The sequence below is a fragment of the Pan paniscus genome, chromosome 5, assembly GCF_029289425.2.
Source record: "Pan paniscus chromosome 5, NHGRI_mPanPan1-v2.0_pri, whole genome shotgun sequence".
Classification (NCBI taxonomy): domain Eukaryota; kingdom Metazoa; phylum Chordata; class Mammalia; order Primates; family Hominidae; genus Pan; species Pan paniscus.
The window spans coordinates 56,385,142-56,412,826 of record NC_073254.2 but is presented as its reverse complement, the minus strand read 5'-3'; the positions used below and the strand labels follow the sequence as shown (position 1 = coordinate 56,412,826).

Here is a 27,685-nt window from a genome sequence, read left to right as displayed (position 1 = left end):
CGGGAAGGATCGCACGTGGGGACTGAAGAAAGGCCAGGATGCGCTTGCGCGGTGGACTCCCAGCGCCCAAGAGGCCGCCCGGCGATCACAGTGCCCCCTAGCATTCGGAGGCCAGAAGCGCCATCAGCGCCGCCCCTCCCACTAAAAGAGCTCCCGTTTTCCGGAGCTGGACTCCCGAATATATTCACTGCCTTTAACGTTAGCTTCTCTCAATAGTGCAGTCTTTGAGTGTCGCTCTCCTAGCTTCATGGATGTAGGCCTAGAGTGCTCAGCCAAACGGGAATGTCTGGATTTAGAAACCTCGGGGCGGGAATCCGCAGATGATGTCAGTGGAGGCGTCACCGAGGGGTGCCGAGACACGCCCCATTCCTTGGGGAAGGCGTGAACCCGGCGCTCTGTTTTTACGTATTTCCGGAGTCCCTTCTGAGACAGAAGGTTGTGTTGGGGAACTGAAGCAGTTTCTGTGGGCGGACAGGGAACCCTGCGTTTCTACTGTGTGATTCTGCCACCTTCCTGGCCCGACGCCATGGGAGTGACTTGGTAGGACTGCAGGGGGTTTTGTGGGGCGGGGCTTGGAGTTGTGAAAGGCCGGAAAGAGGACCTTGACCATGGTCCGCCGTCCTCTGGGAGCTGAGGGAGATATCCTCGGGTTGTGTGGATGAGAGGATGCCGTGCGGGCTGCGGGTTCCCCGGGCTTGTTTCCTCAGAGATGCGCCCCTTCCTCTTGGAAGGCGGGAAAGCAAAGGTTTTTTTTTGTTGTTGTTTTGTTTTGTTTTGTTTTGTTTTGTTTTTTAAGACGGAGTCTCGCCCTGTCGCCAGACTGGAGTGCAGTGGAACGATCTTGGCTCACTGCAACACTCCGCCTCTTGGGTTCAAGCGATTCTCCTGTAGTCCCGAGTAGCTGGGACTACAGGCGCCCGCCACCACGCCCGGTTACTTTTTGTATTTTTAGTAGAAATGGGGTTTCACCATATTGGCCACGCTGGTGTCGACAAAGCAAACTTTTTATCCCAGGAACCTATCAATGGTTGTATACCTCATTCTCTTCTGGATACATCTTCCTTCCCGTGAGGCCACAGTACTGCCTGCAGTGGGACCTCAGGGTTGGAAATAGGGTCTTTGGACTATGACCCACCTGCAGACAGGGTTGGAGGGAGTGGGCCATAAGCAATCAGGAGATAGTATTTTTTAAGATTTTCGCCTGCTCTTCCCTCAGCCATCAAATACAGTTAGACCCGCTTGTGTCTGTTTCTAATTTGCTCATTTTAAGATCTTGGGTCTAGAGGAAAAAAGAGGGTATTGATAATAAGGAGATCATGGTTCCAGGCACTTTATCTCTTTAGGACCCGTTTCCCACTATGTTTAATTCCATGGTTGGTCTAGTTTCAATGGAGTTTTTATCTTTCATATGTTTTAAGTCTCAGTTGAAAGAAGATGAGGTGGCAGGGAAAGGTATGGGTCCAGTGCTCGTGGAGGCGTTAGTTGTAAGGTGCCAGGTCCCAGAACATTTTTTTCTTATCTCAGTAGATGTGAGCATTTTTCCCGTGGGAGAAACCCGGAGGCCAGGATATTTGAAGCCAGTGGATATAGGCTTCTCATACAAAAGCATGTGTAGGGGAAATACTTTTCCTCCTGGTAGCCCAGGTTCTTGCAGGTTTCTCAGTGATTACACTCTTGCTTCCTACGATTGACACGATCCTCCTGTGTTCCTTAATGGAAGCAAGATATGTGAGGAATGGAAATGGAAAGGATGCAGCGTAGAACCCTGGAACCCTTGCTCTTTCTTTTTTTTAAAGAAATAGAAATGGGGTCTTGCTGTTTTGTACATGCAGGTCTTGAATTCCTGAACTCAAGCGAGCCTCCTGCTTTGGTCTCCCAAAGTATTGGCGTTATAGACATGAGCCACCGTGCCCAGCCACCCCTGCTCTTTAAATGGAGAAGGCAGCTCCAGGAAAAGGGCTCTCTGTTGGCCCCCTTATCAACGTTTTCAGAATCCTAGGACTTCTGTCACTTGTAGCGTCAGTTTAGGGATTCTTTTGTATTTCAAAATAAGGCACATTAGCAACATCGTTTATCAGTGTTTTTTCTGATAGAGTAGTGACAATTTTTAGCAACAGAAGGACTCTACCTTAATAGATTCATTTAGTTGATCATAAAGCAATGTCATCTATGACTGGTTTCTTGATTTCTATATAGCTAAGTACTGCTTGTACTATTGTTTATTAATTTTTTAATTGATCTTTTCCTTAATGTTTTAACAGGCACTACATCCTTATACAGGCAGTCTAGTTAGTGGTTAAGAGCATGGACATCAAGCCAGGTTGCTGGGCTTTGAGTCTTGAGTGTACCACCCATTAACTGTGTGACCTAGTGCAAGTTATTTAACCTCTTTGTGCTGTACTTAAGTTTCCTCTTTTTTTTTTTTTTGAGGCAGAGTCTCACTCTGTTGCCCAGGCTGGAGTGCAGTGGCGTGATCTCGGCTCACTGCAAGCTCCGCCTCCCGGGTTCATGCCATTCTCCTGCCTCAGCCTCCCGAGTAGCTGGGACTACAGGCGCCCACCACCATGCCTGGCTAATTTTTTTGTATTTTTGGTAGAGACGGGGTTTCACCGTGTTAGCCAGGATGGTCTTGATCTCCTGACCTCGTGATCTGCCCACCTTGGCCTCCCAAAGTGCTGGGATTACAGGCGTGAGCCACCGTGCCTGGCCAAGTTTCCTCTTTTTTTTTTTCTTTTTGAGATGGAGTTTCGCTCTTGTTGTCCAGGCTGGAGGGCAGTGGTGCGATCTTGGCTCACTGCAACCTCCGCCTCCTGGTTTCAAGTGATTCTCCTGCCTCAGCCTCCCATGTAGCTGGGATTACAGGTGCACACCACCATGCCTGGCTAAGTTTTGTATTTTTGGTAGAGACAGGGTTTCACCATGTTGGCTAGGCTGGTCTCGAACTCCTGACCTCAAGTGATCCGCCCACCTCGGCCTCCCAAAGTGCTGGGATTACAGGCGTGAGCCACCACGCCTGGCAGTTTCCTCATTTGTAATAAGTTGATAAATAACACACCTTCATAGGACTATCGTGAGGATTTGGAGAGTTAATTCATCTAAAGGCCTTAGGATGCAGTCTGGCACGTTGTTGGTTGGCAGTTGGTTACCTACCACTCTAAAGGGGAAGCCACCATAAGAGGTTCACTCACCATAGGAGGAAACCTTAGAAATAACGTTTTTTTTTTGTTTTGTTCCATTCTTTTGATTCAATTTTTGTGAATACTGTTGCCTCTCATTCCCAAAGATTATAAACTTGAAGACTGCTTTTCTTTTTTTGTTCCTAGGGCTGTTGAATAGCACTTTCTGTGATGATGGAAATGTTCTCTAACAACAGTGTCCAATACACTAGTCCCAGCCACCTGTGGCTCTGGGCTACTGTGCTGAACAGCTCAAGTTCACAGAGTTGGTAAAAACATGTTAACCCAAACGGAGACTTTTCCCTTGATGTAGTCAGAACTGAAAGAGTTGCAAAAGGAATCCCTTTTTCATTATATGACTCAGCATTATTGAATTCTCAGTCTGTGTGTCATCTAGAATCTTTGGCATGCCACACTTGAGAACGCCCTGTGATAGGAAGTTCATTGCCCTGGTGCGAGAATCCTGAGAACTGTGCTCCAGTTCTTAGAGGGGCTCTCAGGGACTGTGGTCCTCTATTCCTTGTCTTTACAATGGGGGACTGGTCCAAGTGTAATGAGTTATCTTAATTGATTGTTCACGTTCAGTTACAGATTGGACTCCTTGTTCTACTCTTCCTCACTCTAACTACTGCACTTGACTGGTCTTAAATTTTTTTTTTTTTTTAAGATGGCGTCTCGCCCTGTCGCCCAGGCTGGAGTGCAAGGGCGCAATCTCGGCTTACTGCAGTCTCGGCCTCCCGGGTTCAAATGATTCTCCTGCCTGAGCCTCCCACGTAGTTGGGATTACAGGCGTCCGCTACCACGCCCAGCTAATTTTTGTATTTTTAGTAGAGACGGGGTTTCATCATGTTGGCCAGGCTTGTCTTGAACTCCTGACTTCGTGATCCACCCGCCTTGACCTCCCAAAGTGCTGGTATTACAGGCATGAGCCACCACGCCTGGCCAAAAAATTTTTTTTTTAATTAAAAAAAATAATAAAGTTGCAGGGATTGGGAGACGGTCAGAGTAGGTAATTTCCAAGATAACTTTTGGCCCTGATGAGCTGTGATGCTGTGGGCGAGTGAATGGCTCAGTGAGCACACATGTGTCTCTGGATAACTGATGATTTGGTGCTCTCCTTTCCAGTGTGTCCCAGATGCCTGTGGCCGAGGGCAAGAGTGTTCAGCAAACCGTAGAGCTCCTTACCCGGAAATTGGAGATGCTTGGGGCAGAGAAGCAAGGAACATTTTGTGTGGACTGTGAGACTTACCATACGGCCGCCTCTACCCTTGGCAGCCAAGGTCAGTGAGATGGGTCTGTAGGATGGCTGGAACCAGGCTTGGAGTTAATAGACATTTGAGTTAATTGAAGTCTTTCTGCTTTTCTGCTAAGGGTGGTATTCTTAAACATGTGGCGAGATGTGTTTTTGACGTCATTAATTCTTGGTTCTTTATCTCTTAGAATAGGGCCTTTGAAAGCTTTATTTTATTTTATTTTATTTTATTTTTTTGAGATGGAGCTTTGCTCTTGTTGCCCAGGCTGGAGTGCAATGGTGCAATCTCAGCTCACTGCAACCTCCACCTCCCAGGTTCAAGTGATTCTCCTGCCTCAGCCTTCCCAGGTAGCTGGGATTATAGGTATGCGCCACCAAGCCCAGCTAATTTTGTATTTTTGGTAGATATGGGGTTTCTCTGTGTGGGTCAGGCTGATCTCGAACTCCCGACCTCAGGTGATCTGCCCACCTCGGCCTCCCAAAGTGCTGGGATTACAGGCGTGAGCCACCGTGCCCGGCCACTTTATTTTATTTTATTTTATTTATTTTTTTGAGATAGGGTTTTGCTCAGTCTCCCAGGCTGGAGTGCAGTGGCATGATCACAGCTCACTGACTGCAGCCTCGACCCTTGGGCTCAAGTGATCCTTCCACCTTGGCCTCCTGAGTAGCTGAGACCACAGGCATGAGCCACCACGCCTGGCTAATATTTTAAATTTTTTGTAGAGACAGGGTCTCCCTATGTTGACCAGGCTGGTTTTGAATTCCTGGCCTCAAGGGATTATCTGGCCTCAGCTTCCCAAAGTACTGGGATTATAGGTATGAGCCACCACTCCTGGCTAAAGCTTTATTGAGGTATAGTTGATACACAAGTAGTTGTACACATCTAATGCACACATCTTAATGAGTTTGGATATATGCATACACCTATAATACTATCACCAAAACCAAGGTACTAAACATATCCATTACAACCCAAAATTTCTTTGTGAGTATTTATGTGTGTGTGTGTGTGTGTGTGTGTGTGTGTTTTGAGACGGAGTCTGGCTCTGTCGCCCAGGCTGGAGTGCAGTGGCGCAATCTCGGCTCACTGCAAGCTCCGCCTCCAGGGTTCACGCCATTCTCCTGCCTCAGTCTCCCAAGTAGCTGGGACTACAGGCACCCGCCACTACGCTGGGCTAATTTTTTGTATTTTTAGTAGAGACGGGGTTTCACCGTGTTAGCCAGGATGGTCTTGATCTCCTGACCTTGTGATCCACCCGCCTCGGCCTCCCGAAGTGCTGGGATTATAGGCGTGAGCCACTGCGCCCGGCGTGTGTGTGTGTTTTTAAGAGATAGAGTCTTGCTCTGTTGCCCAGGCTGAAGTGCTTTGGTGTCTCATAGCTCACTGCAGCCTCAAATTCCTGGGGTCAGTTGATCCTCCCACCTTAGCCTCCTGAGTAGATGAAACTACAGGCATGTGCCACCATGCCTGGCTGATTTTTTTACTTTTGGGTGTGGTCATGGGAGTGTCTTACTATGCTGCCCAAATTGATCTCAAACTCCTAGCCACAAGCCATCCTCCCACCTCAGCCTCTCAAGTAGCTGGTGTCAAACTCCTGAGCTCAAGGGATCTGCCAACATAGGCCTCCCAAAGTGCTGAGATGACAGGCATGAGCCACCATACCTGGCCCTTGTGTTCTTTGAGTGCTTTTTGTTTTGTGCAGTTTCTAAAAGCAGTGTTTCTCAGGGTTAATCACTGACTAACCATGTCAGAATCACCTGGGATACTTGTTAGAGTTGCAGATTTCCTGGCCCTGTTTACTGATTGACTGCTGCTGTAGGCCACATAATCTACATTTAACAATCCAGACAATCCTTATGCACTCTGAAATTTGAGAAAGACTTGTTTTAGGCCCAGAAGTCTTTGTTTATGATTCTTTTAGAGCTTTAGGGTTTCTAGAAGTTTGTGTTTATAGAGTTCCCGTTTTCTTACACCTAACCATTGGCCTTGACCTCCTCATTAGCATAAATCAATTGTTCTTTTTAGTGTATTGAGTGATGAGATGGGGTGTGGATGATGGGGGATGATGGCTGAGAGGGAGAGAGGATTTTTTTTTTTCTTTTTAGAGTGAGAGTCTCACTTCGTTGCCCGGCTGTACAGTAGCATGATCATAGCTCACTGCAAACTCTAACTCCTGGCCTTAGGCAATGAGAGAGACTCTTTGGATATGAGTTAGGGAACTTGTTTCTCTTAGTCTTGGCTCTGCAGTAACTTAACCTTGAACAGTTCCATAGCACAGTGTTTATCACTGGGGAGCCAGAGTCCTGAGTCCTGGCTTTGCCACATTCTGTGTACCTGTAGGTAACTCCCACAACCTACCTGTTGCTGTTTCCATGCCACTCATGTACCTGTTTCCCTTAGATCCATTTCCTGCAGTTGCCCTGTAAGCTGTATTTTCCAGGCTCTCTACTAGTTAGCTTTGGTTATTGAGAGGCACCGGAGAAGATTAGAGGATGGGAGAAAGGAAGCCCACAGTGTTCCTCTCCCTCTGCTCTGGGCAGTGTCTCTAGCCATGGCTGTGTCTTCACCTCCTTGGTTCTAGCTTCTGCTAGGCAGCCCTCATTCCTGCCTCCGACAACAGCACATATTTTCTTTTCCCTCTAGCCCTAGGGATGGTAGTATTTTCCTGTGTTGCTAATCTTTGGGTTGTCCCACCATCCTGTTTGGTTTTGCCTTTCTTCCAACCCGTGTATTTGTTCCCCGTATACATTTCTTGTACCAAAACTATCTGACATGGGCTCTTTTTGGACTCTTCCCAGTACAGTTCTCTCATCTATAAAATGAAGATAATCATAGTACTTCTCTCCTCATGTTGTGCTAAGTAAGTTAATACATGCAAAGCATTTAGAACTGAGATTGTCATGTAATTTTTTTTTTGAGACGGAGTTTTGTTCTTGTTGCCCAGGCTGGAGTGCAATGGCACAGTCTCATCTCACTGCAACCTCCACCTCCCAAGTTCAAGCAATTCTCCTGCCTCAGCCTCCCGAGTAGCTGGGACTACAGGTGCGCTCCACCACGCCTGGCTCATTTTTGTATTTTTAGTAGAGATGGGGTTTCACCATGTTGGCCAGGCTGGTCTTGAACTCCTGACCTTGTGATCCACCCACCTTGGCCTCCCAAAGTGCTGGGATTACAGGCATGAGCCACTGCACCCAGCCTGTCATGTAATATTTAAAGTAATATTTAAGTAGCTAAGAGTTGTACTGAGCTCTTTTATCATCGTTGATAAAATTGAAGTTACCATTTGTGTTACCTTCAATATGAAGGAAGTAAGAATCAAGAGATAATTACAAAAGCATTTGGGTAATAAAACATTTGGATATAGATATGAGATGGCATATGACTTCTAGTGAAACTACCTGGTGTGGGCTGAGCAGGCCCTCACTTTCAAGAAGCCACAGTCTAGCTGGGGAGACAGAACACCTTCATGGCAGGCAGGAAAGAGCAATAAACTTGGGGTGAGCATGCCTGGATTGGAGCTTCAGTTTTGCTGGTTACTGGCTCTGTGCCTTTAGATCAGTGATTCTCACACTTGACCAGCATTAGCATCATCTGAAAGGCTTGTTACCACACAGATTGCTAGACCCCACGCCAAAGTTTCTGACTTAGTAGTTTGGAGGAGAGTAGACAATAATTTGCATTTCCCCCCACCTTTTTTTTTTTTTTTGAGACAGGGTCTCTTTCTGTCACCCAGGCTGGAGTGAAATGGCATGATCATAGCTCACTATTGCCTCGACCTGCCGGGCTCAAGTGATCCTTCAGCCCCAGCATCCTAAATAGCTGGGGCCAGAGGTGTGTGCCACTATACCTGGCTAACTTTTTGATTTTTTTTGTAGAGTCAAGGTCTCCCTATGTTGCCCAGGCTGGTCTCAAACTCCTGGGCTCAAGCGATCTTCCCCGCCTTGGCCTCCTGAAGTGTTGAGATTACAGGCATGAGCGCCCTGGCTGTAATTTGCATTTCTAATAAGTTCCCAGGTGGTTCTGCTACTGCTGCTGCTCTGGGATCCAATTAGCTTCATTTTCCTCATCTTTAGAAAGGGGATAATAAACCTGGTTCTGCTTGCTTCACAAGGTGGTACAGACATGAAAGGATTTTGCTGTGATAGAAAATACGATTGTCAGCTGGGCGCGGTGGCTCATGCCTGGAATCCCAGCATTTTGGGAGGCCGAGGCGGGCAGATCACCTGAGGTCAGGAGCTTGAGACCAGCCTGGTCAACATGGGGAAACCCTGTCTCTACTAAAAATACAAATATTAGCCAGGCATGGTGGCAGGCACCTGTAATCCCAGCTACTCAGGAGTCTGAGGCAGGAGAATCGTTTGAACTTGGGAGGCAGAGGCTGCAGTGAGCCCAGATCATGCCATTGCACTCCAGCCCGGACAACAGAGCTAGACTCCATCTCCAAAAAAAAAAAAAAAAAAAAGTACTATGGTCAGCTGAGTGTAGTGGCTCATACCTGTGAATCCCAGCACTTTGGGAGGTAGAGGTGAGAGGATTGCTTGAGCCTAGGAGTTTGAGACCAGCCTAGGCAAGATGGTAAGGCCTCATCTTTACAAAAAAAAAAAAAAAAAAAAAAAAAAAGTGGGCATGGTGGTCCCAGCTACATGGGATGCTGAGGCAGAAGGATTGCTTGGGCTCAGGAGGTTGAGGCTTCAGTGAGCTGTGTTCATGCCACTACACTCCAGCCTAGGTGACAGAGCAACACCGTGTCTCAAAAAAAAAAAAGAAGAAAAGGAAAATGTTATTGTCTATAACAACTAGAAGTGCCTTCTTCATTAAGCGCACACACACACCCCTTAGTTGACTTTTAAGATATTTCCAAGGCAGTAACACTTGTAGACTCATATAGTATGAATAAAGTATGCAATTACAGTGAGTAGACAGAACAGAATGACGAGGTCGGCTTTGGATGGATTTTTTTCTTCAGAGTCGAGAAGTTTGGAACTGGATTTAGAATGAGGTGACAGGTGTGAATTGTCAGCAAGCAGTCAGGAGGAGGGATGTGGCCTGGAGGATCTGTGCAGAGCCTGCTGTGTTCACGCACAGCAGCCTGTATAGGGAAGCCATATGACCTCTGCTCTCGCCGCCCTTGCACCCTTTTCAGTCGCACACTCTTACCCCTGTCTAGAATGTCTTCTTTCCTTTGTGTGGCTGGATCCTACCTTCTCTTCATATTGCAGTACAAATCCTACTTTTTTTTCCTGCTGACTTGTTCATTTTAATCTTTTCCTATCCTGAAGTCTTTCCTTTTTCCGAAAGACGTGTGGTCTTTCCTCGGTAATAACTTGTTTTATTTTGTGGTCTTTCAAAAAGTTTTTAGCCTATCTCAGCTGGGCGTGGCGGCTCATGCCTGGAATCCCAGCCCTTTCGGAGGCGGAGGCGGGCAGATCACCTGAGGTCAGGAGTTCAAGACCAGCCTGGCCAACATGGTGAAACCCCGTCTCTACTAAAAATACAAAAATTAGCCAGGTGTGGTGGCGCACACCTATAATCCCAGCTACTCAGGAGGCTGAGGCAAGAGAATCACTTGAACCTAAGAGGTGGAGGTTGCAGTGAGCCAAGATTGTGCCATTGCACTACAGCCTGGGCGACAGAGTGAGACTCTGTCTCAAAAAAAAAAAAAGTTTTTAGCCTATCTCTCTCATGAGATTGTCAGCTTTTTTTTTTTTTTTTGAGATGGAGTCTCGCTGTCACCCAGGCTGGAGTGCAGTGGCACGATCTCGGCTCACTGCAACCTCTGCCTCTTGGGTTCAAGCGCTTCTTCTGCCTCAGCCTCTCGAGTAGCTGGGATTACAGGCGCATGCCACCATGCCTGGCTAATTTCTGTGTTTTTAGTAGAGACGAGGTTTTACCATGTTGGCCAGACTGGTCTCGAACTCCTGACCTCAAGTGATCCACCCACCTTGGCCTCCCAAAGTGCTGGGATTACAGGTGTGAGCCACTGCGCCCAGCCTGATTGTCAGCTTCTTGAAGTCAGGGGCTAAGTCCTCTGCTTGTACATCTCTTAAGCCCTACGAAAAGTGTTGGGAATGGCTTATGTATGTAATAAGCATGTGGGATTGTGGCAGTCTATCCATTAATTCTTGTAGCATATGAAAGAGGAATCTTGCTTTCCAGTTTTTACCTTTTTTTTTCTTTTTTTTTTTTGGAGATAGAGTATTGCTCTGTTGCCCAGGCTGGAGTGCAGTGACACGATCTCAACTCACTGCAACCTCTGCCTCCTGGGTTCAGGTGATTCTCGTGCCTCAGCCTCCCCAGTAGCTGGGATTACAGGCGTGCACCGCCACACCCAGAAAATTTTTGTATTTTTAGTAGAGACATGTTTTCACCATGTTGGTCAGGCCGGTCTGGAACTCCTGACCTCAAGTGATCCACCCGCCTCAGCCTCCCAAAGTGTTGGGATTATGGGTGGGAGCCACTGTGCCCAGCCCTGCCTTCTTCTGTTTTCTACTTAACTAAATGTGTATAGCTTTCCATTTTTATTGCAAATAGCCTATGGAAATAAATGAGAAAACTCATATTTTAGAGACTGGAAGGGGTGAGCTGGGGCTTGAAAGTTGATCTTCTAATCCAGATCCTGAGGTCTCTCTGCTGTAGTGTGCTGCTTGCTTCCCAAGTTGGCTAGACTTCTAAAAATTCTCCAACGGTTTGCCATTGGTTTCAGGATACAGTCTAAACTTCTTGAGGCATGGTAGATAAGACCTATCACAGCTTGGATCCCATCTACCTTTCCCTGCTTATGCTCAGACACTCCCCTTTGCTGCTTCCATAGGACCATTTACTAGATCTCAAAGAGGGAGGAGGCTAAGGTGAGGAGGAGTGTGCAGAAGAAGGGAGCAGCTACTTCCTTTGGCATGCCCAAATGCTGTTACTTTCATTTTACTTATGTAATATATGATAATATACAAAAGATTATATGTAAAGTCTGTGGGAGTTAGACTTTACATATAGACCATCTGTGAGCCCACCACTCAACTTAAGAATTAAAACATGATCAACACTATTAAAGTTCCCTGTGTGCCCCTCACTGTTTTCTGTAGAGCAGGGTGGTTTTACCACATGCTGCCTCTCCTGCTATTTCCCCCTACCTTTCTAGAAAAGGCTGTCAGTGAGAGGATTCCCCTCACCCCCAACCAAGAACTGCTGAGGTAGTGCCAGATTGCTGTCTGGCCTCATTCCGGGGGGAGTCATTTGACTCTACTCTGGGGTTTGCCAGTGAAAGTCTTGATGATGAATAGGATCTCTGTCCCTTGCAGGTCAGACCGGGAAGCTGATGTATGTGATGCACAACTCAGAGTACCCATTGAGCTGTTTCGCCCTCTTTGAGAATGGCCCTTGCCTTATTGCTGACACCAACTTTGATGTGCTTATGGTGAAGCTCAAGGGCTTTTTCCAGAGTGCTAAGGCCAGCAAGATTGAGACCCGGGGCACCCGGTACCAGTACTGTGACTTCCTGGTGAAGGTGGGCACGGTCACAATGGGGCCCAGTGCCCGGGGCATCTCTGTGGAGGTAAGACCTTGGTGAAAATAGGAGCAGGATGTTCTGAGGGGGCTGCTTAGCAAAGGGCTCTGAAGATTTTCCAGTTCTTCTCTTTTTTTTTTTTTTGAGACAGAGTCTTGTTCTGTCACCCAGGCTGGAATGCAATGGCACAATCTTGGCACACTGTAGCCTCGACCTCCAGGGCTCAAGTGATCCTTCCGCCTCAGTCTCCCAAGTACCTGGGACTACACCCACCGAATTAAATTTTTTTTTTTTTTAGTAGAAATGAGGTCTTACTATGTTGCCCTATGTTGCCCAGGCTGATCTCAGACTCCTGGGATCAATTGATCCTCCCATCTCAGCCCCCCAAAGTGCTGGGGTTACAGGTATGAGCCAACACACCTGGCCTCCAGTCCTCAATTTAAACAGATATTTATGCCTACCTGATCCCTGACTCCAAGGCATCTATGCTTCCTCTTCGTGAATCTTTTGTCCTTTCTTTAATTATTCAGAGACTCTCTAACACAGCTGGGAAGTAGGAAGCGGGAAGCTGGGTTCAAAGCAAGCAGAAAGCTTCATTAGGAAAGGTGGCTTGCTGGAGAAGGGAAAAGATAGTCAAGGAAGGCAGGTGAGTTATGATATGGAGGGACGGTCGCCCATGACAAGAAATTCTGGAGCAGACCAGGACAACTCTTAGAACAATTTTCTGGCGGTGGGCCCTAAATCACATATGCCCATATACCTTTCCTCAGTATGCTTTAAGATAGGTTGGGAAGCAAAAATGTGCTTTTCCTTTTGACATGCTGTCTGCTTTCTTTCATGGTAGAAAGAGTGTTTGTGTGTGAGATCACTTCATCTGTGACACAGAGTGTGTGTGTGTGTCTGTGTATACATACACATATATAGTGACAAGGAGTGAGAGTGGCAGTGTAGCAGTGGCTGGCTTCTTTGGGACCAGGGAAAGTTCACAACCTATAATGTGCCCAGCACTGAGATAAGAAAACAAGTAAGCTTGCAGGTCTACCCTTTGAAAATTTGTGATTTATTTATTAAGAGTGAGGCTGAAACACACAAACTCTTTTTGAAGTTAGTCTGAAAATGCTATAAAAGAGGCAGTTGGCTCTGGGAATTCAGGCCAGTGTGAACACTGCTGACTTTGGTTGTGATGCTTCCTGAGGATCAACATTTATGTAGGGATTTAAAATGTAGAGACATGGGGATAGATAAGTCTAGGAAGAATCCCAGTTGGAGAAAAGGGCATTAGTGGTAGTTTCTGCTCAGCAACCTCTAGGACCAAGACTTCCTAACCCTTTCGGCTTGTGATAGACCTTGGATTTGCTGAGACCCACTGAGGACCCGCTGTTTATCCTCCACATTTCTAATCTTGTAGTAGAAACACACTCCACCTGTTTCTTTACTTATTTCTCCTTAGGGTTGCCAGTAATTTTGCCCTGCCATCTCTCCAGTAAAAAATTAAGAGAGCAGAAGGAGAAAACCTAAGATGTATATTTTTTGGCCCATGACACACTATTTGGGAAATTCTTTCTTAGGGTCAGAACCCAGGTTGGTTCTACCTAGGGAGTAAAATTTGGTCTTGAAAAAAACTCATGAGCATATGTGTCCACTCTACTCTCTACTTACCACCCCCACACACATTTTCCTTCTCTTTCTCTTTGTTGTGTCTCTTAGAATTTTCTTGAGCTCTCCTTGAATCTTTACCCAGCATAGCAGGGACAACCCAGTCCTGAGATCATCAAAAGGGGCCCAGATCTGCTTCTGGGTCCTCTGGGAGGGCTGCGGGTTGGCACAGCTCCAGGATGAGAAGGTCAAAGATGCCTAAAGATGCTGGGTATTGAGCCCAGTGTTTAGGTTGAATGTTTCCTGTGGACCAATACTGTGCTAGGAGGTGTGTGTCTTTAGCTCGGGGTTGGGGAAGATGGGAGCAGGAGGCAGGAGGTACAAGAGAAGCAGACCTTGTCTTAGCCTTCATTCACCCTCATTCTCTGTGCTTTTGGTTCCCAGGTGGAGTATGGCCCCTGTGTGGTAGCTAGTGACTGCTGGAGTCTGCTGCTCGAGTTCCTACAGAGTTTTCTAGGCAGCCACACACCAGGGGCTCCCGCAGTGTTTGGGAACAGACATGATGCGGTCTACGGCCCAGCAGATACCATGGTCCAGTACATGGAACTCTTCAACAAGATCCGCAAGCAGCAGCAGGTGCCGGTGGCTGGGATTCGTTAGTGATGAGCAGCTGCCAGCTGAGCTCTGTCACCAGGGGTACTCCACAGGAGGAGCAGGTGCTGACTTTCAGGTCCCTGGACCCCAGAAACCCAGGGTAGACATGGACTCTACTCTCCTTCTCTGGTTCCCAGCTGTGGCTTTTGTTCTGGGGCTGAGTCCCCTCCCCAACCCCCTGACTCTCACACATAGCCCCCCATCAGCTGTTTTACTCCGTGCCTTACTGGATTTGGCCTGTCCTCAAGAATGGTAATTATGAAGAGTGGAGAAGTTTGGACCCTGCCTCCTTTAGGGGAAAGGTAGGACAGGAATGTCCCTGCCTGGTACTGGTGGGGGAAATAGTCCGTATCCCCAACTATTAAGGATTTGTCCCAGGCCGATGGTGAACATGCTGCATTTTATGTTTGGATTGTGCTGTAATAAGAGCCTCTTCCTTCCCTCAGAGGATGTGGCTGGGCTTCTATCCTAGAGATGGAGTAGAAGGCACAACTGGTTTGATAGTTACTATTTTCTGACCTGTTTGCTGAAGTGATTTGCGAATTGACTTTCCTAGGGTGTTGCCTGAGTCCTTTGAAATCTCCTTCTGACATCTTTCCCTTCTGTTGTGAAATATGTTAAGCCACAGGCTAAACTGCTATAAGATCGAAGTTTGTTTTTTTCTCACCTAATAATAGAGAGGTAATCAGATGGTCTAGGGCAGATTTAACTCTACAAGGTTATCAGGAACTTTGTTTCCTTCTGTCTTATTCAGCCATTCCCAGTATGTTTTCTTACCCATAAGATCAAAGCAGACTCATCAGCTCCATATCTGCATTCCACTGGGGAAAGAGAGAAAAGAGCAGTTTTTAAAAAAAAGATATGACTGAGCATTGCTCAAATCACTGTGGCCACACTTTGCTGAAAGAGATGCTGGGACATAGAACCTCTTATCTGGGCAGTCATGTGCTGAGTTAAAACTCAGGGATTCTGTGACTACAAGATGAAAGAGAATTTGGTTGCTGAGACGCAGTTAATGGCTTCTGTTACATGGAGCTCAATGGACGTGCCCAGGAATGCTTTTGGCTGTTATTTTGCAGTTAATACCTCCTGTAACTAAAGCATTTGTTTATGAGTTGACTTGAGAGAAGGGCTGATCTCAGAGCCACTTTGAGCTAAGTTGGATTAGTCACACTAGGAAGTTAATTCCACACCTTTCGTCTAAGTCTCAGTATTGAGGCCTCTCCAGTTCTCATGCACCCTGATCTTAGGGTTAGAATACTTGACCCTGATACCTGCACCATGCTTCATGGTTGCCTGAGCTCTTTCTCCTGTTTCATTTGAGCCTCCAAACTACATATTTGGTCATATTGCCTGCCTACCCCATGCCTGCTGCAGAAATATTCATCCAGGTTAACCTTGATATACACAGAGATGGTCTTGGAGAATTGTGAATGTATGTACTGTATTGTCATCAAGGATACTGTCCCTTATTTGAAGGCATCTAAAGAGAAACTGTTTTCAGATCCAAGTGCTCAGATCTAAAGCCTCTGCAACAAGTCAGGTGGTGGTCATGTTTCCCTTCTAGTTTTGGCTGACAGGAAGCTCAATTCAGTACCATAACTACAGAACCTGTCATCTGTATTTTTTGTTCTCACCCCCTGTTTTTGTTATTTTGTTTCTGGTTTTTTATATTGAGGTATGTTTTAGATATTGTTTACAAAAATAAAATGCACAGATCTTACCTTTTTGGCCTCCTGATTTACATTTGCTCTCGTCCAGGTTTATTTATTTGTATTTTTCTGTAGGCTGCAGCTTTTATGGAATGAAACAATGCATAGGCAGCATTTTGAACACAATGCATTTCCTGAAAATCTCCAGAAGTTGATTGTGGTAAATGGAGACTCTCTAGACTTGTGCATCATAAGGAGGGACTCTGTTCCCTAAAAGCTAAAAAGCAGTATAAAATCCCTAACTACACTTGGCTTTTATTTTGTTTTTTTATTATTATTACTTTTTGAGATGGAGTTTTGCTCTTGTTGCCCAGGCTAGAGTGCAATGGTACAATCTCGGCTCACCACAACCTCCGCTTCCCGGGTTCAAGCGATTCTCCTGCCTCAGCCTCCTGAGTAGCTGGGATTACAGGCATGCGCAGTTAATTTTGTACTTTTAGTAGAGATGGGCTTTCTCCATGTTGGTCAGGCTGGTCTCGAACTCCTGACCTCAGGTGATCCACCCGCTTCAGCCTCCCAAAGTGCTGGGATTACAGGCGTGAGCCACCATGCCCGGCCCTTATTTTATTTTATTTTTTTGCGATGGAGTTTCATTCTTGTTACCTAGGCTGGAGCGCAGCGGCGCAATCTCGGCTCACTGCGAACTCCGCTTCCCGGATTCAAGCAATTCTCATGCCTCAGCCTCCCGAATAGCTGGGATTAGAGGCGCCCACCACCACACCCGGCTAATTTTTTGTATTTTCAGTAGAGATGGGGTTTCGTCATGTTGGCCAGGCTGGTCTCAAACTCCTGACCTCACGTGATCCACCTGCCTCAGTCTCCCAAAGTACTGGGATTACAAGCGTGAGCCACTGTGCCCGGCCCACTTTGCCTTTTAGGCACAGTCTTGGCCTAAATTTCCAGCGTTTTTCACTTTTGTTCTTTTCCTTCACATTTAAGCACACATTCGACCAGCTTTCAGTCTAGAGAACACCAGATTTAAGAACTGCCACTTGGGTACTTTTTCCTTTGTGTCAATTAAAGGAAATGTGTCACTAAAAGAAGCAGGTAATGTAATACATTTCTTTTTTTTTTTTTTTTTTTTTTGAGACAGTCTTGCTCTGTCACCAGGCTGGAGTGCAGTGGCTCGATCTCAGCTCACTGCAGCCTCCTCCTCCCAGGTTCAAGTGATTCTTCTCCCTCGGCCTCCCGAGTAGCCGGGACTACAGGTGCACGCCACCACACCCAGCTAATTTTTGTATTTTTCCATTTTCTTTTTTTTTTTTGAGACAGAGTCTCGCTCTGTCACCCAGGCTGGAGTGCAGTGGCGCGATCTCGGGTTACTGCAAGCTCGGCCTCCCGGGTTCACACCATTCTCCTGCGTCAGCCTCCTGAGTAGCTGGGACTACAGGCGCGTGCCATCACGCCTGGCTAATTTTTTCTTGTATTTTTAGTAGAGACGGGGTTTCACTGTGTTAGCCAGGATGGTCTCGATCTCCTGACCTCATGATCCGCCCGCCTCGGCCTCCCAAAGTGCTGGGATTATAGGCGTGAGCCACCGCGCCTAGCATTTTTTGTATTTTTATTTTTTTATTTTTTGAGACGGAGTCTCGCTCTGTCGCCCAAGCTGGAGTGCAGTGGCATGATCTCGGCTCACTGCAAGCTCTGCCTCCCGGGTTTAGCCATTCTCCTGTCTCAGCCTCCCGAGTAGCTGGGACTACAGGTGCCTGCCACCACGCCCGGCTAATTTTTTGTGTTTTTAGTAAAGACGGTTTCAGCGTGTTAGCCAGGATGTTCTCGATCTCCTGAGCTTGTGATCTGCCCGCCTCAGCCTCCCAAAGTGCTGGGATTACAGGCATGAGCCACCGCGCCCGGCCTAATTTTTGTATTTTTAGTAGAAATGGGGTCTCACCATGTTGGCCAGGATGGTCTCAATCTCTTGACCTCATGATCTGCCTGCCTCAGCCTCCCAAAGTGCTGGGACTACAGGCATGAGCCACCGTGCCCAGCCTACATTTCTTAAATAATTTAAGAAATACGGCTCCACTAGCAAAGTTGCCAAAAATAAATTGATGACTTGTGGGAAGGACCCATATGTTATCCAGCTCTTGTGTGCATTTCTGAGTGGGGCTTTCAGGAGTACTTTAGGATATAAATGTTTGTGTATGAAAGTGAAAGTTGAGGGCTATTTTTATAAATTAAGGGGAAAAGGACGTGATTATTCCCATTTTATAAATAAATCTTACACTCAGCCAGTAAATGGAGATGCCATATTTTTTTGGTTCACATCTGATGTTCTTCTTGCCCCTCTAGACTATGTTCCTACCACTCCTTCCTCTGTTGCCAGATGCTTTAGCCCTTTTCCCATCTGTAGCTACCCCAAAAGAGCAGAAACTGGGAAACTTCTAGGGCCTTGCCAATGTCATCTTGGGGTACTTTTGCCAGAGCCACACAGAAATATGCTAACCTTGACTGTCAGCTGTCAGGGCAGCTTTAGAGCTCATTTAGTTCTCTCAGTGTAAAATGGAGAGGCTGTAGCTCCCAGAGAAGTCATGCAGAGAGATGAGGGTGGAGTCAGGACCAAATTTCAGGCCCAGGACTCCTGGCTACCAGCATGTGCCAAAGTACAGCAGCTGGACCTCCCTGAGGTGCCAAATGATTTTAGGTGGAATGTGGAAACATTTTAATACTAGTACTTCTGTCTTATTCTAATTTATATTAAGAGAAAAATATAACTAGTACTTTATTCCTTAGGATGGGGGTGTTTTTAAGAGTTTGTTTGTTTATTTATTTATTTATCAGTAGAGATGGAGGTCTCATCCTGTTGCCCAGCCTGGAAGAGTCTTTTCAAATGATCTATTAAGTTACAGTACAGGGGATACATGCAAACCTCAAAACCTGTGGAAGGGGAAGGCAACTACTGGATCTTGGGAACCACTGTAATCTACTTTGTGTCTAGTCTATTTCCTACATCCATTGATGGTTCCTGCCCTGGCTGTGCTTTCCTGTTGTCTCTCTTTGATGCTGGATTCTCTGTACCCTGCTCCCACACTGCCTCCTGCTGGCTTTCCTCAGATATCAAGGACCAAGTAGTCACATTTCCCCTACCATGCATTGGTGTCGCTTCTTCACTGAAGAAAACACCTAGGGACTGACCACTCCTCCCCTCCACCAGATCTACCCAACCCAGTGTGTTCTGAGGCTTCAGGGTAAGGCAGTTAGTGAAATTTTTCTCTCCAAATCCTAGAAGGTAAGGGTTGTGGTTAGAAGTTCCCCACCTAAGCATGTGCTCCAGGTGTCAAAAATTGACAGGCAGGACTGATATATGGCCTTGTGGTCTCCAACCCCATACCTTTAACTCCCAACATTGCCTTTCTCTTGCCACACCCTCCCTCTCCATTTCTGTTACTGCCTGGGTGTCTTAGGCCACAGACCCCACTTACTATTGCATGGGGAATGGCTGAACCCAATTGCATTACAAGTTTGGGCCTCCCCTGAGAATTTGGTGTCTTTGGCTTGTGAGTACTCACTTCTTGGGGGTGGGATCTCTCCAAGATGAGTCACTATGATTGTGTAGAGCATTCCCAAATCAGTCTTTTTGGTTAGAACAACTCTTTAAATCACCTAGCTTGACCATCATTCAATACTCACATCTCGGCCAGGTGTGGTCGCTCACACCTGTAATACCAGCACTTTGGGAAGCTGAGGTGGACAGATCACCTGAGGTCAGGAGTTCAAAACCAGCTTGACTAACATGCTGAAACCCCATCTCTACTAAAAATACAAAATTAGCTGGGCGTGGTGGCGCATTCCTGTAATCCCAGCTACTTGGGAGGCTGTGGCAGAAGAATGAATCACTTGAACCTGGGAGGTGGAGGTTGCAGTGAGATGAGATCTTGCCACTGTACTCCAGCCTGGGTGACAGAGTGAGACTCTGTCTCAAAAAAAAAAAGAAAATCTGTGATCCAAAAAAGAGTCTCTAAAGGGAGAGCAAATCCTGAAATGGAAACAGCATGAGGACAAAGTTAAGCAGGTTTGAGACTGGTCCAGCCAGCTTTTGTGAGCAGGATCTTTCCCTGCCTTCTGGACCTTACATCTGGGTGTCAAGCCAGAGGATTTTCCTTCTTCATTTTATAGCCAATCCTTTGGGCCTTTCAGACAGTTTCTGGGAAGATGGACTGAGTTTTTGCTATCTTCCTATGTTTCCCCTTTTTCTTTTGAAAATAGGCAGGAGTAAATATATATGAAGCAATCTTGATAGCTACCTCTGTGGCTTCAGAGTTACTCTTCTGTTATGACACTCCATGGGGTCTGACAAGTATTCTGTTGTAATGGAATTTGGCATAATGCATATACTTCTTCATTTTTCAGAAAAACGTGATTGATGAGGCAGAGAAATAGTTCCTTTCCTCTGTGATGAAATTATCAAGTTAAAAAATTATTGAAATGATTAGGGCAAAGTTTCCTAATTCTCTTGCATTCTCTGTTTCATTTCCCAACATAGACCCCTGCCCCACCATCAGATAGCACAGATTAATTTTTAAGATTAATATGAATTCAACTGAATTTTCTTTGGAGACTTTTAAAAAGAGAGTTTAGGGACCACATTTATGTAGCCTAGATTGTCCTGAAGTCAGAATTCAAGAGTAGAAGTCTTTTGTCATGTAGGAAAGGCAAGGCTGTGAATGTGAAGGTGACGGGTATTCTGGGGTGGCCTGCTCAAGGGAAGAGAATGCGTCTTTAAGAGACAGATGGCTGAGTGCTAGCCATAGCACTGGCCCTAACTTGCCACGTAACTTCAATCAAGCTGTTGTCTCTGAGTCTCATCTGTACAGTGGGAATAATGATGCCTGCTTTCCATATTTCATAGAGTTGTTGAGAGGCTCAAAGGAAAATACATATGAAGAATGTTTTGTAGGCAAGAAGATGCCATCTCTGCTCTCATGTCTTTTAATTTTCTATAATTTTTTATCCTTTAAGACAGAGTCACACTGTGTTTCCCAGGCTGGTCTCAAACTCCTGGGCTAAAGTGATCCTCGGCCTCCCAGTGTTGGGATCATAGGTGTGAGCCACCATGCGTGGCCTAAATATTTATTAATTTGCTTAAAGGTAACAGTAAGCCCATCACATGTTAACATAAATAATTTTTTTTTTTTTTTTTTTTTTTTTTTGAGACAGAGTCTCACTCTATGGCCTAGGCTGGAGTACAGTGGTACAATCTCGGCTCACTGCAACCTCTGGCTCCCAGGTTCAAGCAATTCTTGTGCCTCAGCCTCCCAAGTAGCTGGGATTACAGGTGCCCGCCACCATATGACCTCAGGTGTTCTACCCACCATGGCCTCCCAAAGTGCAGGGATTACAGGCGTGAGCCACTGCTCCTGGCCAAAATATATATATTTATTTATTTATTTAATTTTTTTTTTTTTTGAGATGGGGTCTTGGTCTGTTGCCCAGGCTGGAATGCAGTGGCATGATCATAGCTCACTACAGCCTCCATCTCCCAGGCTCAAGCAGTCCTCCCACCTCATCCTCCTGAGTAGCTGGAACTACCTGTGCCCACTGCCATATCTGGCTAATTTATTTTTAGTAGAGATGAGGTGTTGCTATGTTGTCCAGGCTTGGTCTCAAACTTCCTAAGCTCAAGCGATCTTCCCACCTTGGCTTCCCAAAGTGCTGGGATAACAGGCATGAGCCACTGTGCCTGGCTGATAAAATATTTTTAAGGAAAAGTAATTATTTTTCCAAACAAAATTTCTTGAGAAGAGTAGCATTGTTTTTAATTTTCATAAATCTTTTGAATGTCTGGCATAACAGAAGACTGTGAAATACTCATATCTGCTTTTGCATTCAGTCTGTTTCAATGTTATTTTGGTTGAAGAATATGAAGAAAATTCAACCTCCCACAGATGTGTATTTGGAAAAAGGGAGAAATATATTCATAACTTTTTCAGATAATTGTGGATATTCTTTGATGCTATCAAAACTCTGCTAAAGGTTAGTTGCAATGTGGAACCTCAAAGTATATTAGTGAACTTTTTATATTCCATTAATATTTATTGGTTTATTTTGCACTTTTTTTTTCTTTTTAGGGATGGGGGTCTCGCTATATTGCCCAGGCTAGTCTCAAACTCCTGGGCTCAAGTGATCCACCTGCCTCAGCCTTTCAAAGTGCCAGGATTACAGGCGTGAGCCACTGCACCTGGCCTTATTTTGCACTTTGAATGGATCTTTTACTAATGTGTGATTTTGTAGTGTCATGCATTGGTCATTTGGAAAACACTGCACATCTCCTAAATGTTGACACATTATACAATATCAAAAAATCATATTTATTTATTTTTATTTTTTATTTTATTTTATTTTATTTTATTTTTTGAGATAGAGTCTCGTTCTGTCGCCCAGGCTGGAGTGCAGTGGCACCATCTCAGCTCACTGCAAGCTCCGCCTCCCAGGTTCAAGCAATTCTCCTGCCTCAGCCTCCCGAGTAGCTGGGACTAAGGCACACGCCACCATACCCAGCTAATTTTTTTTGTATTTTGAGTAGAGATGGGGTTTCACTGTGTTGCCCAGGCTGGTCTTGAACTCCTGAGCTCAGGCAATCCACTCACCTCGGCCTCCCAAAGTGCCAGGATTACAGGCATGAGCCACCGTGCCCGGACTTATTTTAGTTTTGTGAGACAGAGTCTTGCTCTGTTGCCCAGGCTGGAGGGCAGTGCCATGATCTCGGCTCACTGCAACCTCTGCCTCCCTGGTTCAAGCAATTCTTGTGTCTCAGCCTCCTGAGTAGCTGGTATTACAGGCATGCGCCACCATGCCCAGCTAATTTTTTTATTTTTAGTAGAGATGGGGTTTCGCCATGTTGGCCAGACTGGTCTTGAACTCCTGGCCTGAAATGATTTGCCCACCTTGACCTCCCGAAGTGTTGGGATTACAGGCATGAGCCACCGTGCCTGGCCCACTACCAGTCTTATTAGAAAAAGTCATGGGAAGCTATCAAACTTACATTGGGAGATACAAGTCAGTTGTTAGAAATTCCGTTTGACTTAAATGCTTGAGTTTTATCAGGCCGGGCGCGGTGGCTCACGCCTGTAATCCTAGCACTTTGGGAGGCTGAGGCGGGCAGACTGCCTGAGCTCAGGAGTTCAAGACCAGCCTGGGCAACACGGCGAAACCCTGTCTCTACTAAAATACAAAAAATTAGCTGGGCGTTAGTGGCGTGTGCCTGTGGTCCCAGCTACTCAGGAGGCTGAGGCAGGAGAATTGCTTGAACCTGGGAGGCAGAGGTTGCAGTGAGCTGAGATCACGCCACTCCACTCCAGCCTGGGTAACAGAGTGAGACTCCGTCTCCAAAAATAAAAATAAAGGCTTGAGTTTTATCATAACCGACAATGCTATCAGGCTCTACTTTATTTTTAAGAACATGTCTGCCAAATATCCAGTGAACAACTAGTCTGTTAGCTGTTCTTTCAAATAAAAATGGTGTTCCATGAAGAAAGCTATTAATTCAGCTCCAAACTCAAACTGCAAGAGTGCTTTTCCTCAAGACAAATGTTGTACTTAAAAGTGCTTGATGCATACATACATGCATTTAATCACATAAACGTGTACTTAAATAAAACAATTTTTATTGTCTTCATCAAAGACCTCTTAAATGAAACAGGTGTTTTTTTTTTTTTTTTTTTTTTTGAGACAGTGTCGCACTCTGTTGCCTAGGCTGGAGTGCAGTGGTGCGATCTCGGCTCACTGAAACCTCTGCCTCCCAGGTTCAAGTGATTCTCCTGCCTCAGCCTCCCGAGTAGCTGGGATTACAGGTGCGTGCCACCACGCCCAGCTAATTTCTGTATTTTTAGTAGAGAGGGGGGTTTCACCATGTTGGCCAGGCTGGTCTCGAATTCCTAACCTCAAGTGATCCACCTGCCTTGGCCTCCCAAAGTGTTGGGATTACAGGTGTGAGCCACTGCACCCATCCGGCCTGAAACAGGTGTTTTTTTACTGTAGCAGTGAAGAATACCTTGACCTCTAGCACAACTTGGTGCAGTTGCCTTGATTTGTGCTAAGGCAGCAGTTTTACCCATTGCTACTTTTGTATCATTGTGCAAATGTCATCACAGTGACAATGCAGATAATGTCTCAGTATTATTAGGAAAATCGTTTTGATCTCAGGCACCCCACTATCCCCCCAGCCCAAAGGGTCTCAGAGATCCCTAGGCCTTTCCAGGCGACACTTTTTTTTTTTTTTTTTTTTTTTTTTTGAGATGGAGTCTCCGTTGCCAGGCTGGAGTGCTGTGGCACGATCTCAGCTCACTGCAACCTCCAACTCCCTGGTTCAAGCAATTCTCCTGCCTCAGCCTCCTGAGTAGCTGGGATTACAGGCACACGCCACCACGTCTGGATAATTTTTGTATTTTTAGTAGAGACGGAGTTTCACCATGTTGGCCAGGCTGGTCTTGATCTCCTGACCTCATGATCCACCTGCCTTGGCCTCCCAAAGTGCTGGGATTACAGGCGTGAGCCACTGTGCCCGGCCTCCAGGCCACACTTTTGAGAACACTGATCTAATACATGCTCACACCACTGAGAAACTTTTCCTCCTGTATTGCTATTCTGGGAGCATCCCTTCCATTGGAAGTTTTAAGTGGCTCCCAAATTCTTCACTCAGCAAAAGCACCTTGTTATGGAACTAACATTGAATAAGTAACAATCTTTCTTCTCCAAGAATTTTCTTGGGGATTGCTGAGTAAGGGAATAAGGCATATAATTAGAGTTATAATGTTAAGAATTCCTTAAAAAGAATTATGTTAACTGTGATGGACGACAAAGGGAGAGCTAAATTCTGAATCTAAATCTGAGGTCTTGAACCTCATAATAAATCCCGACCAAACCAAATTGAAACACTCCACTTCCTCTCCTTCTATCAAACCTCTTTTAAAAGTGCAAGTTGTTAATAAATTGCCTACACAGCGCTTGGTCCAGGCATTGTAGTTTCCCCCTTCCTATTGTGTGTGGTGTTCTTTTTTTTTTTGTGCTTACCTAGTTCTGTTTACAGGTGTGTAACTTGAGCCACTACTATAGCTAATGTCTGTTTCTTTTACTTGTCCTTATATTTAAATGTAAGTCTTTATCTGCCTTAGCTATGTGTTGGGTGTTGAAATTGTTGATCTTATTTTGGGAGACTCCCATCCCCTCCCCCCACTACCACCCCGCAAGTAGTTTCAAGACAGTGCAACTAGGAGACTGCTTAACCTAAGCCTTTTGTAGCTTAGGTGCTGTTCTGTTTCCCAATGGACCACTACCAAGTCAGTCTGGTTTATTTCCCAAGCCTTACAATCTGCTGAACTTCTTCAGTTCCGGCAGCGATCCTCTAACTTGCGGGGGATTTCCATAAAACAGCTGAATCTCTCTTGGGTCATCAGTGGCAAAAGCCAGACACGTGCTCGCCCGCCTGGGAGCCAATAGTGACTTTTGCAAACGCTGCCTCCGGAAACCCCACGGTTTGAGGGCTGCTGCTTTAGGAACAACACAGAAATAACGTCTTTTAACAGAATAAAACAAAACATACGGACGGGATAGTGAGAAAGCCTTTGTCCTTCGCAGTGGGGAGAGGTGTTAAAGGTGAACCGAAAAGAGTATGGGAAACTCATGTAAAATACCTTTACAGTTCCCCGGGAAGAAGGGGGCGGAGATGGGCTCGGGAGCGTCTCTGGCCCTTTAAGGAGGAGGGACAGACATAAGAGTCTGTACCTTTAAGAGTCTCTTTGTCTGGAAACCTTATTTACCCTCCTGTGCTTCAACCAAACTTCGACCAGCTATTCACAACGTCCCCCTACGCCGCCGCCCCTTACGCCAGGCTCAAAGCGGCCGCGCGTTTGTGGCTGACCCTAAACTTTGCGCCTGCGGCGCGAACCCTCGAAACGGGTGCCGGTGCCGGGGTCGCGGCCCAGCGCTGCGCCGTTGGCGCAATGCAGGGCCTGAGGGGCGGGGCTCCAGCGGGCGGGCCAATAGACGGGCAGGGGGCGGGGCCGTGTTCGGTTGTCTCGCGCCCTGGTGACAGCTCGCGCGTGCTGATGATGGCGGTAAATAGAGGGGGCCGGGGGAGGGGACGGAGGAGGTGGGGAGGCAGCAAAGTGGGTAGCTCCAGGGGGTAGGGGGAACGGGGGCCGGGGAGGCCGCGACGGCCAGGGAGCCCATTCTAAGACTCGGAGGCGGGGATAGGAGTCTCCGGCTCACTAGCCCTCCCCTTTAAAGAAGCAAAATCCTCACACACCGGGTGAGGGGCGACAAAGGCAGCGCGCGCCTCGCGGGCGGGAGGAGCGGCGGCAGGGGGCGGGACCGCGGCGCCGGCGGGCTGGGGGCGCCCGGGGCGGGGGCGGCGGGAGGCGAGAGCCGGGAGTCGGGGCGCGCGGGCGCCTTATTTTGGCGGGGTGGGCGACGGCTGGGTTGGGGCAAAAGCGTTGAAGGGAGAGGGAAAGGAAGGCTTGGAGGCGATGAGGGGAACCGGGTTGAGAATGAGATGAGGAGGATTAAGGGGAGAAAGGGTTAGAAGCCAGGGAGAGGAGGAGTGAGAAAAAGCCAACCAAGGAGATAGGAAGGAGGCAAAAGCCAGGGTGGGCGTTAAGGAAGCCGGGCAGGGAATGAGGTTAGGGCTGGGGGAAAGGGATCCTGGGGTTAGGTGTAAGAGCAGGGGTTTGAAGGGGAAATCTTCGTAGCGGGTGGTGTTGGGGTGAGGGGTACCGGGGTAAGTGTTGGAAGTGGAAGACAAGGAGGGGCAGAGCTGGGGTAATAGTTGGGAGTAGGAAAGAGAGAGTGATTAAGAGCCAGACGTGACGAGGGTGTGAACTAGTGCGGAGCGAGATGAGCTGAAGGACTGGGACCAACGGTGTGGTGGGAACTGCTGGCGAGGTTCTGAGAAAGGAATGGGTTAGTGGGTGGGCGATGGATGTAAATTCTGTAAAGTGAGGGAGGGCAAATGAGACCTGGACTGGAACCAGGTGGAGTCAGGAATAAGAGTGTGGTGGAAGGGCGAAAGGAAACAGATAAGAGATGGGTGTCTGTAGGACGATTCTGGGACCAGAAGAGCTGAAAGGAGACTAGAGTTAGGGTGTAAGAAGTGATGGCCATCTGGGACAAGGATAACTGGGTAATTACGTTAATTGAAGAGGTTCAGCAAGATCCAAGGTGAAAACAGTGAGGTAAAGAGACAGGGCTAAAAGCAAATGGTGAGAGGAGCAGGAAGAGATGGGCCCCAGAATTTAAAGGATGAGATGGGGAGTAAGGGAAGAGAGGGGGCTAAGAGAAGCCGGGGGAGTCCTGATGGATGTAGAACTGGGGTAGACTGCATGGGGGTGGGAATCGAATGTGCGTGTTATGGGGAGTTGCTCCAGAAGGTCTGCAAGGGTCAGGGCAGAAATGCTGTAGTGAAAGATCAAGTTTAAGAGAGCCTTTGGTGCAGAAGACGAGGAACCATGGTGAGTGAAAGGGGACCTAGAGACAGGGGTAAAGACTAAAAAGTAAGGGCAGAGGTGGGGGGTGCAGGAAAGGAATTCTTTGTTGAGGAGAGAACTGTGTGTTGAAACTGTGAATCCTTTTGTCCCTAAAAGTAGGAAATTCCAGAAACCTCTTTCTCTCAAGAAATCTTGAATCTGCTTCCACCCTTCATTGCTTTTGATTTGACTTTCCTGTCCACTTTGAAGAAATGAGACTCATTTTGATTTGATTTTTTTCTTGTATGGATGATAAAGCATAAACTCTGGGTGTTGAAAACCTCTGCATTTCACTAGTGTTGTGATAATTCGGGGAAAGGGTGTGCTTATTTAG

General features: G+C 46.7%; 2 protein-coding genes across 6 annotated transcripts in view; both read left to right on the top strand.

Annotated features, from left to right (window-relative positions):
- The first annotated feature begins 409 nt into the window (after positions 1–409).
- Positions 410–15,903, top strand: MED20 (mediator complex subunit 20). Of its 2 annotated transcripts, XM_003833306.6 has the most exons (4): positions 410–540; positions 4,302–4,456; positions 11,725–11,978; positions 13,971–15,903. In XM_003833306.6, exons 1-4 carry the CDS (start codon positions 527–529, stop codon positions 14,184–14,186), a joined length of 639 nt encoding a protein of 212 aa, XP_003833354.1. In that variant the 5' UTR covers positions 410–526; the 3' UTR covers positions 14,187–15,903. The 2 variants fall into 2 exon arrangements, with proteins under 2 accessions (XP_003833354.1, XP_034817980.1); XM_034962089.3 differs by lacking the exon at positions 4,302–4,456 and having other exon boundaries at positions 414–540.
- A 7,230-nt stretch (positions 15,904–23,133) lies between these two features.
- The window catches only part of USP49 (ubiquitin specific peptidase 49), a 106,787-nt gene continuing 102,235 nt past the window's right edge, over positions 23,134–27,685 (top strand). For 2 of the 4 annotated variants that reach the window (XM_008958805.5, XM_008958800.5), the window contains exon 1: positions 26,287–27,336. The gene's annotated coding sequence lies outside the window, so the exon portion shown is untranslated. Of the gene's footprint in view, positions 25,945–26,286; positions 27,337–27,685 lie in introns of those variants that run through there. The other 2 variants (XM_055113594.2, XM_014345361.4) reach the window with 2 other exon arrangements.